The sequence below is a fragment of the Pseudorasbora parva genome, chromosome 6 (genome assembly GCF_024679245.1).
Source record: "Pseudorasbora parva isolate DD20220531a chromosome 6, ASM2467924v1, whole genome shotgun sequence".
Taxonomy (NCBI): Eukaryota; Metazoa; Chordata; class Actinopteri; order Cypriniformes; family Gobionidae; genus Pseudorasbora; species Pseudorasbora parva.
The window spans coordinates 38,444,153-38,461,124 of NC_090177.1; the positions used below are offsets into that span (position 1 = coordinate 38,444,153).

Below are 16,972 nucleotides of genomic sequence, written 5' to 3' on the forward strand. Positions count from 1 at the left end.
AGTTTGAGCAGATGTTTAATACCATCATCATATGACCTCGTCAGAGCTCGTTTACCAGCATCTGCCTCATATTCGCGATCTCCAGCATATTCTCCAAACTCATTTTCAATGTCTTCAAAATCAATATTTTGATCACTGACAGCTTCATGACCACATCCATCATCAAGAGACAGTGACACTAACATATGATTGTGTTTAGTACTTGCTCTCTGCAGTAAATCACTGAGCCATTTCAAGTTTTGCAGATTATAATTATTGTTTCGTTTTCTGTCAGAGGTAACTAACGTTATGAGTGAAACGTCACTTCATCATTGCGTATCAGAAATTGCCACCTTGTGGAATAAAGGTGAATTGCGGCGTTTTTCGTCATTATAGATTAATTGATTATTGTGCAAAAAATATATACGTACAATCCTACACACCTCGGGTCGTTAGCGCGTTTTAATAACCCGTCTATCGCGGTCATCTCCCTCCGCCTCAGCCATCTTCCTTGTCGTTGTTGTTATTCTCCCGGAACCGGAAGTATTTGAAACTTCACAACTTTATCGTCCGCCAGAAAATAAACAGTGACATAATCGATTATGGCACTTTGCCGCATCGATGCTGAATCGTTCATGCCCCGCATCGCGATGTATCGCCGAATCGATTATTGTTGACACCCCTAGTTTTTAGTACAGGTCAAACAAGTGTATTAGAAGGCATTTTTAAAATATATAATAAAACAATTTATTTAATATCTATATAAAATACATCTTTATAGGCATATGATCAGTGTTTCCACAGTTACTTTGAAAAAGTAATCTGATTACTGATTACTCCTTTAAAAAGAAACTTAGTTACTTTACAGATTACTTGATTTTAAAAGTAACTAAGTAAGATTACAAGTTACTTTATTAGTTACATTCAGCAGTTGCCAACAACACCCCCGCCGCCTCAACATAGAAATGACGACCGTTTTTGCCAACACTCATTTTATTGGAAGTGCATTTTTAACAGTAACATCAACAATGTATATCCTGACATTTTAAGTTGAAATTAAAAACATATTTCCTGAAAAAAACACTCTCCCTGAGACGCAAGAAGCAAAATAATATATATTAATCCTTTACAATGGAAAATGACTAAAATAGTAACTCACAGTGACTTGGATAAGTTACTTTAATCTGATTATTGGTTTGGAAATAGTAACGCGTTAGATTACTCGTTACTGGAAAAAAGTAGTCAGATTAGAGTAACGCGTTACTAAGTAACGACGTGTTACTGGCATCACTGTGTCACGTACGTCTGTTGCCACGTCATCCCTCGTTAGTTTAGTCCAGTCCAGCTGTGTTTAATTAATTATCATCTGTATCACCTGCCCCCCTCACTATGTCTGTCATCACTGTGTGTATTCAGTTCCCCAGTTTCACTCTGTCTTTGTCAGTTGGTGTCTATATACCCGTCTGTATACGTCTATGTTTACCAGTGTGTGAGTCCATGTAAGATTTGTATATTAAAGTCCTGTACCAGGTTCTACTTCGCCTTTGTGAGTTGTTACCTACTACACTGGTTTGTGACACCCTGCCTATGATATGTATCATATACATTCAAATAAAGTAATAGATTGACTTTATACTGGAAAAAATATATATTAAATAATTTAGTTTTAAATATTACGAACTGTATTCACATTGATTTATAGTATTTTTGTGTATTTTTTAAAATTAAAATAAAGAAAATACTGTATAAAAATGATATTTATTATAAGCAATTATATTCAATTGATTAAAAAGCAATGTGTAATAAATATGGCAACTTTATATTAAAATAATAAATGTTTTAAAAATTACATAACGATATTTTCCAATATATAAATATTTTTTCTAAAACGTGTTTTACTCCGAAAAAACTCGCACTGATGCTTGATGTCTTGTGGTGCTGTGAGGTACCAGCAGAAGCAGCAGCTGTATTAGCGCAGAGGAGGCGCGTCCCCTTTAATTTGCCCACGCTGAATAGCGGTAAGGAGTGGTGGTGAACAGCAGCAGAGCTCCTCACTGACTGTAGTCCCTTTTGTATGCGCGGCAGTGCCCGGCTGCAGCCTTAACCGCTCGCTCTTACACAATAATTATGAGTAAAAGACGAAAAGTTGGACTCTGACATGAAATGTCTCGCTCGCGCCGCGCCACTCCCTAAAATGAACGAGGAGAACACAAGTAAGCGCACGAGGAATCCATGTGCATATTTCGATGGATATTTTGCATCTTGAAAACAACTCGGGAAGGTTGACTTTTTATTTAAAAATGTAAAAATGCATGCTTTAATGCATTAAAGTGAGACGAAATGCGTGAATGCCTTTAGCACAGTAATGCATGGGGCATGCTTTAATCATCATCCAGGAACATATTGCCGCTGAAGCATGTCACTGCAGACACTTCGCGCTTGCTTGAAGGGGTTAAAACACTGATCACAGCCGGTGTGATGTGTTTTTCATGGGTGCATGAGCCTGGAATCTGAATGTGTGTCCTGTAATAAAAAAAATCGTTGTTTTGGGGGCAATTGGATAACACCTTAAAAAGGGACGCGGTCTTTGCGCAAAGGAAACCCCCCCAAACAAACAGCCAAATTATGACTGAGAACATCTGAAACGTGAGGCTCTATGGATTTTCGCCCTTAAGATGAGCACGTTCGCTCAACAACAAGATGCTGCCACTCCTCAGAGCATCATTTCGGCCGCCAAACGCGAGTGGCCACACGTATTCAGGCAATTCTCCTCAGTCTCTTGTGTTAAATGTTACTATCGTGTGTAATGTGAGCATGTTTGAGGCGACGCCCAACGCAAACAGCTCCCCTGTTTCTTTGCAGATCTCTGTATTGAGTCGAGACATCACTGTGAGGGCACAGGGGGCGTCAGATTTTGCTGACCGTAGCATCTCTGGACCGTTTCAATGGGAAGCTCTTTGCCATTAACACCTTGAGGGAGTCCCCTTCGCTTTGCCTCAGCGCATTTCTCTGAGACGCGCTGCTGTATGTTTCCCGTTCGTCCTGAAGGCGTTCACGGGTGGATATATTCGAGCTCGGCGCAGCAGATCTGGCGCAGCGGGCGGGAGCAAGACCAGGGACATTGCAGTACCTGTAATGAATGGCTGCTGAAAGACACCACTGACCCTGGCAACGAGACGTTTTATTAGTTCTGCCGGTGTCATGTAAACATAATCATTTAGCAAATGATTTCTCCGGCGCTTTGGGGACTCTTGATGCTTGCAGGTAAGCTTGCGTAACCCACCCATTTGCTCATTGCAGTTATAGCCTGTTGTCTGTGGAGCTGACTTCAAGTGTTTTTTTATTTTATTTGTATAACACTGAAGCTATATGGAAATGACACACACACACATACACACACACGTTTGTTTTTGTGAAATGTGGGGACATTCCATAGGCGTAATGGATTTATACCATACAAACTGTATTTTCTATCCCCCTACACTGACCCAACACACACACACACTACCCCTAAACCTACCCATCACAGGAAACATTCAGCATTTTTACTTTCTCAAAAAAACCTTATCTGTATGATTTATAAGCCTTTTGAAAAGTGGGGACATGGGTAATAAGTCCTAATAAGTAACCCTCTTCTTGTAATACCTGTTATACCCATGTCATTATACACACACACACACACACACACACACGCACACACACGCACACACAAGTTAGTTTTTTGTGAATTGTGGGGACTTTCCATAGGCGTAATGCATTTTATACTGTACAAACTGTAAATTCTAGCCCCCTACACTGCCCCTGCCCCTAAACCTACCCATCACACACACACACACACACACACATATACACACACACACACACACACACACACACACACTTATACGATGGATGAACAAGAAAAACACCGTAAACCAACCTAAGATGGATTGCTGGTCTTAGATGCTCAGCCTGGTCAAGTCAGGCTATATTTGATTATTTTAGAGTACTTTTCAGATGCTTTACCTGAGAAACCATCTTTCTACAACTAAGACCAGCATAGACTAGCTTAGTTTCAGGAGGCTGGTTTAAGCATTAGGGACATTGTGTGTGGTTAGATGCACAATAATATTCCAATACTGATCAGAATTCTTTGTATTTCCATTATGTAAGCATCATGTATGCACAATAACCTGATATTAACCAATATACTGGTTGAAATAAGCCTGGATCCAAATCATAATTTTTGATCATGAATATCCACCATAAGTGAACATCGATTCATGCATGCATATGTAATTCTAAGTAATTCTACATCATTATATTAAGTCATGTTGTTGAAGAAACACTTTTTTGGGGGTAATTTGAACCTGCTAATTCATCACACTGTATATAATTACTAAAACGTGTAATAATTTGCAGGATAATCAATAAATGTATTCAGTAAAATCAGCAAATGTCTTTTTCAGACTACATGCTTAAAAAGTATATGAACCTTAATCATAAAATGATGTGCATGTAAATGTGGTCATATGGTTGATATGGTATTGAGTGCTTTTTTTTAGGTCTTAACATATATTTACCTATTGAATGAAGGTACATGGTGTTGCGTTTCTTCAACTTTTCTACCTCAAGCAGCCTTGCTGTCTTGGCGAAATGCATTTGGGGAGGTTTTGGAATATCCAATTATGATTTAAGTGCACTCAGGCTGTTATTAGATTTACAGTGCATAATTGAATCCTAAGAGGAATTATACAGTCTTTCCATGGCAAGTATTGATCTAGATAAAAGCAAATACAATGTGTAAAGTGGTCAGGCTACTTCTTCATATGATTGATAGATGTTTTTAGATGCCCTGGTTTTCTAGAGCCATACTTCATCCCCCAGTTTCACAGACAAGGCTTAAGATAGTCCCAGACTAAAATGCATGTTTGAGCAAGTGTATTGAAAGCAACCTGCACTGACATATCAAGAAATGTCACTGCCATTGTTTTGTCTCAAGATGCCCACCAGTAAGGTTTTTTATTTTCTAAGGTACATTCATAAAAGCTACTTAACACTCATAATTAACTAAATCTTGTCTTAATCTAAATCTTCCCTGTCTGTGAAATCAAGCCTATGTGTGTTTCCTAAGCAGTCATGCGTTGGGTTCTTGTGCAGTGCTTTGATATCTCTTCACTTTTATTTCAGATTTGATGGTGTTTGAAGAACTTGCTAATTTAGTTCAAAGAAAAAAAACGAGTACTTTCTGCATTGTCTTGGAAAAATGAGGAATCCAAATAATCCCACAGTAGAGTAGAATATCATAGATATCAAATAAGCACAGTGAGCAGGTTTTAAAGAATCCTTGTTTGGCTCAAGTAATCTTCTTTTCTGCTTTATATTTCTTTCAGTGTTTCCTGGGTTCTAATGCAAGAGGGCGGTGTTAACGAGTGAAAAGAAGCCCCAAATTTCCCTGCTCTTTTCCCACAAACTTTTAGAGGCAACACCGTCGCATCCTGACCACAAACTGCAGGTTGCATTCATTCACAGAATGACTGTTGCGACGGGCGACCCAGTTGATGAAGCCGCAGCTCACCCGGGTCAGCCACAGGACACATACGACCCGGAACCAGACCATGAGTGCTGCGAAAGGGTGGTCATTAACATCTCTGGCCTGCGCTTTGAGACGCAGCTCAAAACTCTGTCTCAGTTCCCAGAGACATTGCTCGGGGACCCCAAAAAGAGAATGCGCTATTTTGACCCTCTGAGGAACGAGTACTTTTTTGACAGGAACCGCCCAAGTTTTGATGCCATTCTCTATTACTACCAGTCAGGCGGTAGACTGCGGAGGCCAGTGAATGTGACATTGGATATTTTTTCTGAGGAGATACGTTTTTATGAGCTCGGGGAAGAAGCCATTGAGATGTTCAGGGAGGATGAAGGATTTATTAAGGAAGAGGAGAAACTTCTGCCAGAAAATGAGTTTCAGAGGCAGGTATGGCTGCTCTTTGAGTATCCGGAAAGTTCAGGGCCTGCCCGGATTATTGCCATCATTTCAGTCATGGTCATTCTCATATCTATAGTCAGTTTTTGCCTGGAGACACTTCCGATTTTTCGCAATGAGGAAATGGAGATGAACAAAGCATACGCAGCCAACTCCAACTCAACAGTTAGCTACACCTCCACCTACTTTACTGACCCTTTCTTCATCTTGGAGACGCTTTGCATCATATGGTTCTCATTTGAGTTCCTTGTGCGATTCTTTGCATGTCCCAGCAAAGCTGGCTTCTTTGTCAATATAATGAACATCATTGATATTGTGGCTATAATACCTTACTTTATCACCTTGGGCACGGAGCTAGCAGAGAAGCCAGAGGATGGTCAGCAAGGCCAGCAAGCCATGTCACTTGCCATTTTGAGGGTCATCAGATTAGTACGAGTCTTCAGGATCTTCAAACTTTCTCGTCATTCGAAAGGGCTGCAGATTCTAGGCCAAACGCTCAAGGCCAGCATGAGGGAGCTTGGGCTGCTTATCTTCTTTCTTTTCATCGGAGTCATCCTCTTTTCAAGTGCCGTCTACTTTGCAGAAGCGGACGAGCCTGACTCCCAGTTTGTAAGCATCCCCGATGCCTTCTGGTGGGCAGTGGTTTCAATGACAACAGTAGGGTATGGTGACATGGTTCCAACTACCATCGGAGGCAAAATTGTGGGATCCCTGTGCGCTATCGCTGGTGTGCTGACCATTGCTTTGCCCGTCCCTGTCATAGTCTCAAACTTCAACTATTTCTACCATCGAGAGACAGAGGGAGAGGAACAGGCCCAGTACCTCAACGTGACCAGCGTTCCCAAGATAGATTCATCAGAGGACCTGAAAAAGAGCCGCAGCGGGTCAACCATGAGCAAGTCTGACTACATGGAAATTCAAGAAGCTGTTAACAACAGCAACGAGGACTTTCGAGAGGAGAACAAGACTGGCAACTGTACACTAACCAACACTAACTATGTTAACATCACCAAAATGCTTACAGATGTATAACCGCTTTGAACTGCCTTTGATGAGGAAGGTGAGATAAAGAAGGGGTGTGCAAACCCCAGTTTTGAAGGCTTCACACGCCTCATGGAAAAGTTTCAAGAAGGGAGATTTGAAATGTGTCCATTTGAGTGAAGGATCAGTGAAGAAGACCTGTCCATCATTCCATCCCCATTCCCTCTCGCAAGTTCTGGGAAACTTGATTGGCGGGGGACGTTGTTTTGCATTCTTGTTTTCAGTGTCTGCATGGAGTTTGTCTATTCTGTGTGACTGTGCTAGTAGTCGGTCTGCTTGCAACAGTAGCCAATCGTAGCCTAACCAGTAGATACAAGCGTAGCATAGAGGGACCAATTCCTGACTCCCATTTCCCCATTCACTGCCAACCTTAGGACCCCTTGAGTCTTTATTGAGTGTATTTGTACCTGGGAAAAACAAGAACGTTGTCACTCCAAATTGATTAGTGGCATATAAAAACAAGGAGGAGATAAAATATTTGAGAATAATCACCATGGAGGATGTGTTTCTCTGTGAATGCACAAACGCTGCCTGTCCTGCCAGCCGCAACAGCGTACCATGTGCGGTACCTAAACATTTTTACATTCCACCTTGTGACGAAGAAGTACATGCACAACCCACTCTGGAGGCCTGGAAGATGGGTTATGTGGCCCCGTTTTTCCCTCTTTCTCTGCCAGCATACTAGGAACTCAGTGTGCCCCGTGTTAGAGTAAACAGACCTGAAAGTGGAGTGGAGAGTGTTTTGAAGTTGCCCTTTTTTTCCATCGTTGTCATTCCACTATACTGCATGAACATCTGCCCTCCATTGCATCATTTCCTTCCGTCACTTACTTTTCCCAGCGTTGTAAGCTTCCAAGCATTCCTTGTGTGAGAAATGTCTTTTGAAATGAAGATTTACCCCTACAAGCGCCTGATGGGGGGTTGCAGGAGTGTAGATATTTAACTGTGACATTGCAGCCAACAACAGCAAAACACTAGCTCACTCAAGTCAGGTCACCAAAGATGAAGTTCACTGCCGCTATTTAATGCATTTTTATGTTGTTTTTACATTTTAGTGCCATTTCATGGTGCATCCTGCTCATATGATGATGCTGGAGAATTTCGATAAAACTTGTATGAAAACGATGCTTCCTTGAATAGCTTTTGTAAGGGATAGGAAATAATTTACTACATTTGTGGTGCATGTCTGGTACACATTCCTTGTAGCATGCATGTAGTGAGAATGATACTTATAAAACTAGAAATAAGTATTCATATCTTAATCAATATAAATATTTTTCTCTGTGAGATTAACAGTATGTGCAATATTATAAATGCTTGTTTTTTTAAGGTTGCAAGATTTTGCAAATAGTTTTCTATGTTAGTAGGCTAATACATTGGTTGGGGAGTAATAGCCCATTTTCAGGGTCGAATACTATGAAGGTTGTTAATTTCTTAGTTTGGTTTAATTAAGCAAGGGAGAGTGAGATGCACCAATTAAAATGAGCATTTCAAAGCACCACATTTGGATATGGGTAAGATCTTACTTACTTAAAAAATCTCAATCCCTGATTTAATAACAAGGGATTCTGATGATTTTTGTCCCATTAAATGTTTTTTGGTTTGTTTGTGACACATCTAGTCTCTAGTCTATTCTCATAACTAAAGATGGTTTACTTAGTATTGTCTTTTGTGCCTAATGTTAAAGACCTCATGAAATCAAACTCAAACTTTTGCAGTTTTTAATTATATTAAGATATATTTCAAATTTTCAGCCTTTCTGAGAATAATAATTTTTGAAAAAATTGGCCAGTTAAATACTCTCTAGAACAAGAACATCCTAATGTTATAATGGGTCCAAGTTTGGCTGGTTAGCCTAGTCCCTGCTGGTAGATGATGTAATGACACAATTATGCATTTGAGAGTATTTCTTAATTATTTATGGACGTTGATATGTAGCCATGTATATTTATGAAATAATATTTTTAAAGCAACAAATTTTTATATATATATATATATATATATATATATATATATATATATATATATATATATATACATATACACATATACATAAACTCATTTTAATACATGTCATATTTACCAGTGGCCTTCATACCTGTCTAACTTTTAAGAAATATACAGAAATTGATAATAAAGTTATCAAACAGTCTGCACTGCTTAAATAAATAATAAATTAACTATAGATTAATCCTTATTAAAGCTACAGCTTTCTCTGTTACCTCTGTTCTTTGATTGAAATTAATGACAGACATCACAGTAACTGGTTTATTAGGCTGCTGTCACTTTAAGATCTGCCACCACCGAAAATGACTCTGACACGCTATCGTGCATCTCAACTCTTTAAGCTCATTTAAAGGGTTAGTTCACCCAAAAATGAAAATTATTTCATTAAGTACTCACCCTCATGTCGCTGGACACCCCGTAAGCTCTCCGTTCATCTTCGGAACACAAATGAAGATATTTTTGTTGAAAGCTGATGGTTGAGAAAGGCTTCAGATAGGCCTCCATTGGCATTCAGTACATTTCCACTCACAAGACCCATAAAGGCACTAAACACATCGATACAAAGTCCATCTCACTACAATGGCTCTACAATAATTTTACAATGCAAAGAAAATAGTTATTGTGTGCATAAATATCTAAATAACGACTTTATCCACAAAGCTATTGACGTGATCTCGATGCATGCGCAAGAATATGATGCAGATCCGCCGTTCGGATACATGACCCGGAAGAGAAGAAGCGCCGATATCGCGTGAGTTCACGTCCGAGACCTACACAGAAGACAATAACTTGGCGGATAAAGTCATTATTTTGATTTTTTTTGCGCACAAAAACTATTTTCGGCGCATTGTAAAATTATTGTACAGCCACTGTAGTGAGATGGACTTTGTATCGATGTGTTTAGTGTCTTGTGGGTCTTGTGAGTGGGAATGTACTGAATGCCAATGGAGGCCTATCTGAAGCCTTTCTCAGCCATTAGCTTTCAACAAAAATATCTTCATTTGTGTTCTGAAGATGAACGAAGGTGTTACGGGTGTCCAACGACATGGGTGAGTAATAATTTTAATTTGGGGGTAAACTAACCCTTTAAGACTGTTCTTACGAGAATACTCAAAATCTCAGCATTAATTCTGTTATTGTTCATACAAGCACAAAAGAGAACTTGATTCTGGCGCACTGTTTGTGTGTGCGATACTGTCACGCTTCTTTCTTTGCGTCGTGTGTCTGTCACATAGGCTGCGTCCGAAACCTGAAAAAAATGCCGCCTTCGGAGGCCACATTTCAAGGCAGGAAGGCATCAAGGCACGTTCAAATCTAATGTTAGCTTCACTTCCTGTCTCCTGAGAGACCTTAATCTGATCGAGTTTGATACTTTGATATGACCTTTGATATCCCACAATCCTGTGTTTTCCATTCTGTGACAGTTGAGCTGGGAAAAAAAGATTGCGCCTGAAAGTTGCGTTTGCTGGTCAGTTTGTGTGTAAATGTAATTTTTTTTACCAAAATTTTCCACTTCTGATGTCATTTCTAGCGAGAAATGACTAATTTAGTAATTAAATCTTTGTTTAGTTCTCACCAAAGCTCTTTCTATTTTGGTGTAGATCATTAAACTGTTACACTGGCTAACCAAAATCTGTCCAAAATTAGTTTTGTGAGGTGTCTTCATGCACAAAAGGCTGCCTTTCAAGCCGCTGAGGCAATGAGTCACCTGCCTAGGTTTTCGGACACAGCCGGAGACAGGACATTGACAGACAGCGCGTTCTCTTTTGTCATGTCACGTTGAATGGTTTTAAATCCTTTACATGAATAAGAGCGTGATCATATAATGTAATGCTAGCCAAAGGATGACAGAAAAAATGGATGCTGTGGTAATTTCATTAAATATTTTAACACAAAAGTAAAAAATTTATAGCCTGCATTAACACAGTAATTTTGACAACACTAATATATATATATATATATATATATATATATATATATATATATATATATATATATATATATATATATATATATATATATATATATATTTTACTTGTATACCTTTTCTTCTTTAGTCATAGCATTGTTTTTGTGAAACTATTTCATGGGGTCTTTAAAGTGGCAAATAACAGCAGAAAACCTCCGGACCTATGCAATTTATAGATGAGAAGTAGAAAAGCTCTGTGGTAATTAAACCGAACATACCCTACAACCCCAGTTTAAACATGTTCAAATGCCCAAGGTTTTTCTCAGAATTATTCACTCCACTGCCAAACTACTTGGCAGATCTCCCTGCCACTATGTTTGCTGTTATGCTGGCCTAATGAGATGTAGACGTCCTGCCATCGAAGTTAAACAAATTCTCTTTGAAAACGTAGCTTCTTAGTGACTGCCATATCCAAGAACATGGTGTCTCATAGCTCCAGCCAGTGAGGGATGTCTGAACCCATGCTGAACCATGTTACCTGCTTTCACCAGTTTTAGCAAGTTTTTAGTGGTTAAAGCAGAGATTGATAAAAGCAAATTGCAGAAGTGTCTCACAGACTTGGAAAAGTACTTTTATGTTTAGCTATAATGGATGTGCTCCATTTCTTTAGTAGCTTTTCCACCGTCAGGCCGATCGGTTTTAAGAATGGAACGGACGCCTGGTTTGACACGACAGCGTGTCTATTCGCGCCGAACCGTGCTGGTAGAATGTGTGTAGTGATGTTGCCACTCAAGGGTGGTCACTTGTCTGTTACCTGGCTATCAGTTTCTCTGTAGCTGGTCAAGAATACTATTTGAGCAAAGTTAACGCAGATTAATAATACAATTAAAAGAAATCAGTGTAAAATGAAATTATTAAATGATATCTGTACTGGCTTGCCCGGATCAACCAGAATGGTTGAAATCCACAGAATGGTATGGTTAAGCAACGAAAACGGTTTGGCCTGACAGTGGAAAAGCGTCTTTTGTCTCTAGAGAAAGACATTACACATTTAATTTGTGTTCAGAATATGACAACATCTGTGTTTCAAATCTACAGTCACATTTCAGTTTCAGTCGCTCACATTAGGCATTAAGTCGGAACTAAAACGACGAATTGGGGCTTCGCTAATTCCCAATTTGTAGGTTCAGTTCCAACATAATGTCTCAGTTCCCTCCTTCAGGGAATGAGACGGATTCCCAATTCATCAGTTCAGTTCAGATGTAACATCTCCATTCCATTTTTCAGAGAACAAGATGGATTCCCAATTCGTCGGTTCAGTTCTGACGTAACGTCTCCTTTTCCTTCTTCAGGGAACAAGGGTTACATACGTAACCAAGACGTTCCCTTTCAGTCGCTCACGTTACATTCGGCATTACATTGGAACTGAACCAACGAATTGGGGATCACTAAGTCCCAATTCGTAGGTTCAGTTCCAACATAACATCTCCATTGCCTTTTCTAATTTGTCGATTTAGTTCCAATGTAAAATCTCCATTCCCTCTTTTGGGGAATGAGATGGATTCCCAATTCGCCGTTCAGTTCCAACATAACGTCTCCATTCCCTCCTTCAGGGAACGAAGTTTACATATGTAAACGAGCCATTTTCATTTATACTTCTGTGTAGTTGTTTGCAACACCATGCAATTACACATGCAGACTGCTAGTAGGTTGTGCCCACGGGGACTTTTGATGTACACCAGGGGTTTTCAAACCTGTCCTGGATGACCCCCACCACTGCCAACTTTTTTTATGTCTCCCTCATCTGATTTAACTCATGAGCTCATTATTAGAGACCGCAAGACCTGAAGTGGGTGTGTCAAATATGTGAGACATACAAAATGTGCACGGCTGCGGGTCCTTTAGGTCAGGTTTGAAAACCCCTTGTGTAACTATATCAAGGCAAAAGCCGAAGAAGAAGCAGCTTGTTGTGTACATTGTCGGAGAAGTAGCGACTCTTGTTGCAGATTGAGTTGTTAAATATCGAAGAACATCTGTTTTTTTATTATAGTTATGTCACAGGCGGAAATGCGACGCAAATTTAATTTTTTTGAGCTGAGGGAGGAGTTCTAGCTGACCAATCACAGCGCTTTCAGTCTGAATAGAATTGACCCACTGTTACATTTTTGGAGAGATGCACGTCAGGCTATGGCGAAGGTTCGACAGAAATATAAATCTGCCATATTTGTGATTTATAGGGATTTATTAATTGTAGTTTTAAGACATTTTATTCATACATACAACTATTTGCCTCCATTGCATTATCCACTTTACATAGTTTAGAATCAAATGGATTTTTCATCCTCTCATATTTACCTTCACTGATACTGCCACATCCTATTTAAATGACTTACTTGAGGATGCTTGTTCATTGCATTTCTTAATGTTTTGTATTTATTTATTTTCTTTTTTATCATGTGTGTTGTTGAATGCATGCAGAAGCCCTTTTACAATGTTTGTCCATGCAAATGATGGTATGGAGTAATTGGACAAGCCCGTTTACACTGTCAGGGCTACAAACCATCTCATCCATCGAGACAAAGGAATCCTCAAGATGTTGTAAATTTAGTAAGCGTTTAATAGAAAATGGCGTTTAACTGATGCTCTCAAAGTATCATATATAATAGCATCTCCATAGCTGCCTCATTCTGTCTGAATTTGTGAATATGTTGTTTTTAATATATTCACTATGACATTTGGTCTGTACATTTGTAATACTCTAGAGATTTCGGATACTTTTAAAGCCTATATATGAACAGCTTTGTGACGATACTTTCCAAGAATCCGCTGCTTTCATTGTTGTCTTAACAAAAGCTATAGCTTTATAAAACACCTGCGCCATGTACCGCAGTTTCTTAATAGTGGGAAATTCACAGCTGCAATTATATCCTTTAAACCTTATCCACATGTATTGTAGTAAAGGTATACTTCATGTACGTTAAGCACAAACACTGGGAAAAAGATGAACCTCTAACTGTAATTATCATAGAAGCTTTGCCTATTGATTACTGCAGTATATAAATGTATCAGCAATCAAATCAAGCCTTTATATCTAATCAATATTCAACTGAATGTCATTACAGGCTTTACTGTTCACACTCAGGCATGTTTTATGGAGAAAAACATATGCCCTCATTTGTACATGCAATATGGATATACAGCGTATATATAGATATGGATGGGTGGATGAATGAACGAACTGCTAGATTAACATACCGAGGTTAAGAGGATAGATTAGTCATTCAGATAAAGAACATAACAGAGGTCTTTTGGGGTGGATGGAGGTTGGAGCTATGAACTAGCGTCGCGTCTTGTTTTTTGAAGTGAAAGCTAGGCCTTGTTTACACTGTGCATTAGTCCGATTTGCTTTCCAAATCCATGCATTTATTTGTTCTTGGACTGACTGTCTACGCTACAATGTTGCAAGCGATTAGATCTGTTGGTTAACACAGTGTACTCAATATCCAGTAAGTGTAACGACATTGATCACTATCATAATGACTTAAGCATTAGCACAATGCTAAGCTATTGAAACTGAGACACATGGAGTGTATTTTACTGATGCCACAGGTCACTACATGTTAAAAAAAGTGAGCGAAAATGGGAAGCATTTAGAGACACTGTGCATTGTCTGTGACATTATATACACGCTAATCCCTGAATTACAAAAACACAACACCACTCATAGCATAGGCTACCCTTTTGGTAAAGAAGTGTGCTTAATTGTATTGAATGTGCACTTTTTATGTACTTCAGTATATTTTTGGTTACACTTTCTTTTACGGGGATATTAATACAGTGTAACTGAGTAATGAGTAATATTAACCACATGTACTTACGGGTTATTGTAGGAGTAGGTTTCGGTTGCGCATGGTTGTGTGTCCATCAACGCGTTTTAGCCAGAAAATGCCTCACTGTGAGTGCTTGAGTGTGTTTTGGCAGCGCAGCGTTATTCAGACTCTTTGCTTGTTATACGGTGTTACTAGTATCTCACTTCACAGAAAGTTTATTTCTGTGTTGATTCTATATAGAAATGCAGATACAATGTAAAGTATTTGCTCTGGCTCTTGTTTTAAATGATTTTCTTCCGTTATTATGCTGCTTGTTTCCATCTGTTGACGTGGTACAAGCAGAATGCGCCGGTTGGTCGGTGTTGTATTTGTCCCGCCCCTCCTCCACTGTGATTGGACGGCTGGGTAAAAGCTGACAGTGATGAGCGCTGAGTTTTACTGAAAGTTGAACATTCGTCAACTTTGGCGACTGGTGAAAAATGCCCAATGCTCAGCGCTTAAGCATGAAATACTCGTACAGCAACTCGTTACGCTCATGGCGTTCTAAAAATACCATTGAAAACAATTGAACACGCTAGCCAGCCGCCTGAAAAAATGCTTTGGTAGACACACAGCCTTACCGTATATTTTTACAAAACTGGACCTGCATATACTTAAATATTATAAACTTAAATATGAAGGAACTAACAGGCCACTTAATTGTAATTAAACTTAGTTTTTATAATTAAACTTAAATGTGTTACTTTCGTAACACACTTAAGTAGACTTTTAAAAAGGTGCACTTTGTAATAACGTCAAATTAATTTTTTTTACTTAAAGTACTTCTTTAAATTTAAGACTTAAATCATTATTTTTTTAATAATCCATTATTGTGCTCTAAAAAGTGCACTTATTTGACTTGTTGGCTAACATACTACAGTACATGTAAAGTACTGGTTATAATTTTGACTTTAGCGTGTTATTTAATGTTACATTTATAGTTAATATATTTTAAATGTCCTAAATTGCAGTTTCATCATCACAAAAATATATTTAAATTCATGACACGAGTTTCAATAGAAATGGAATTAAACTATATGATAGTCCTACTTAAGCACTCTTAAGTTAAACAAATTGCATTTATTATAAATGTTATGACTATTTTTTATTTATTTATTTAATTATAAATAATGTGCAGAGTGAAGTTTTGAACTTATTCTATTAAAGTGTATTTTTTATGCAGTACGTTCTCATTTTATAAGTATGCTTAAATGTACTTATTTTCCACAAGAGTACCGAGAAACATTTCCAAATTTCAGGACACCTGTGAATGTGGTTTGGTTTAAGTTTGCAGGATATGGACTGGATATACTGAAAAATCAATTTTTTGCTGCCTGTGTGAACAAGGCCTTCTGGAAGTATGAACGGCAAACCTTTGACTGCTTGTAAAAGCTCATGTTATCTTTCTATGTAATAGCTCATCTCTCTTCACCCTCTGTGGAGATACTCTTGATGTCAACAGGTTGACGGATAATGAACTGTGCACATCAGCGGATGAGCTGAGGTTTTAGGTGTTGGTCTGCATGTGTCTATGTGTATATGTGACATTGTCCCCACATTGTCATCCAGGAGGCCTAATCTTTCATTTCTTGTACAGAGCCTTTGTTTTCTAGGATAAAGAAGAAGAAGAAAAAAAAAACTTGAACTGAACACAATAACACAACAAAGAGAAGAGATGGAGGACTCAGTACATTCTCTGGATGTGATAAATATCATGCACTTTACAAGGACCACTGGACGCTAATCCTAAACCTAAAAGACAATCTTGGAAAGAGAACAAGAGATGCGTCTTTTCCTTCCAAAAGATTATAACTGTAAAGAGATTATATATATATAATGATTATGAGGATGAGTATAAATCATGATAAGCTTACAACGACTCCTGATTATTTCTGTGTCACTTCAATTATGGTGATGTTGGTTGATTTATTCATGACACTATTTTTTGCTTTCATTGATCTTCGCTTGCCTAACTGACATGTGTGACCCTAGACCACAAAACCAATCATAAACTGCACATTTAGTGGCAATAGCCAACAATACATTGTGTGGGTCACAATTATTGATTTTTCTCTTATGCCAAAAATCATTAGGATATTAAGTTAAGATCATGTTCCAAGAAGATATTTTGTAAATGTATATGAATACCGAATATATATATATATAAATTAGTAGTAGTAATATGCATAAGGACTTCATTTG

At 38.5% G+C, this 16,972-nt stretch overlaps 1 protein-coding gene across 3 annotated transcripts; it reads left to right on the plus strand.

Annotated features, from left to right (window-relative positions):
- The first annotated feature begins 2,000 nt into the window (after positions 1–2,000).
- Positions 2,001–8,953, plus strand: kcna2b (potassium voltage-gated channel, shaker-related subfamily, member 2b). 3 transcript variants are annotated; one of them, XM_067446875.1, is made up of 3 exons: positions 2,001–2,260; positions 2,842–3,243; positions 5,352–8,953. In XM_067446875.1, the coding sequence occupies exon 3, from the start codon at positions 5,492–5,494 to the stop codon at positions 6,974–6,976; it is 1,485 nt and encodes a 494-aa protein (XP_067302976.1). In that variant the 5' UTR covers positions 2,001–2,260; positions 2,842–3,243; positions 5,352–5,491; the 3' UTR covers positions 6,977–8,953. The 3 variants fall into 3 exon arrangements, with proteins under 3 accessions (XP_067302976.1, XP_067302977.1, XP_067302975.1); XM_067446876.1 differs by having other exon boundaries at positions 2,001–2,192; XM_067446874.1 differs by having other exon boundaries at positions 2,001–3,243.
- The last annotated feature ends 8,019 nt before the right edge of the window (positions 8,954–16,972 follow it).

Excerpts from the sequence above, each read along its gene's own strand:
- kcna2b (XM_067446874.1), top strand. The coding sequence starts at position 5,492 with ATGACTGTTGCGACGGGCGACCCAGTTGATGAAGCCGCAGCTCACCCG.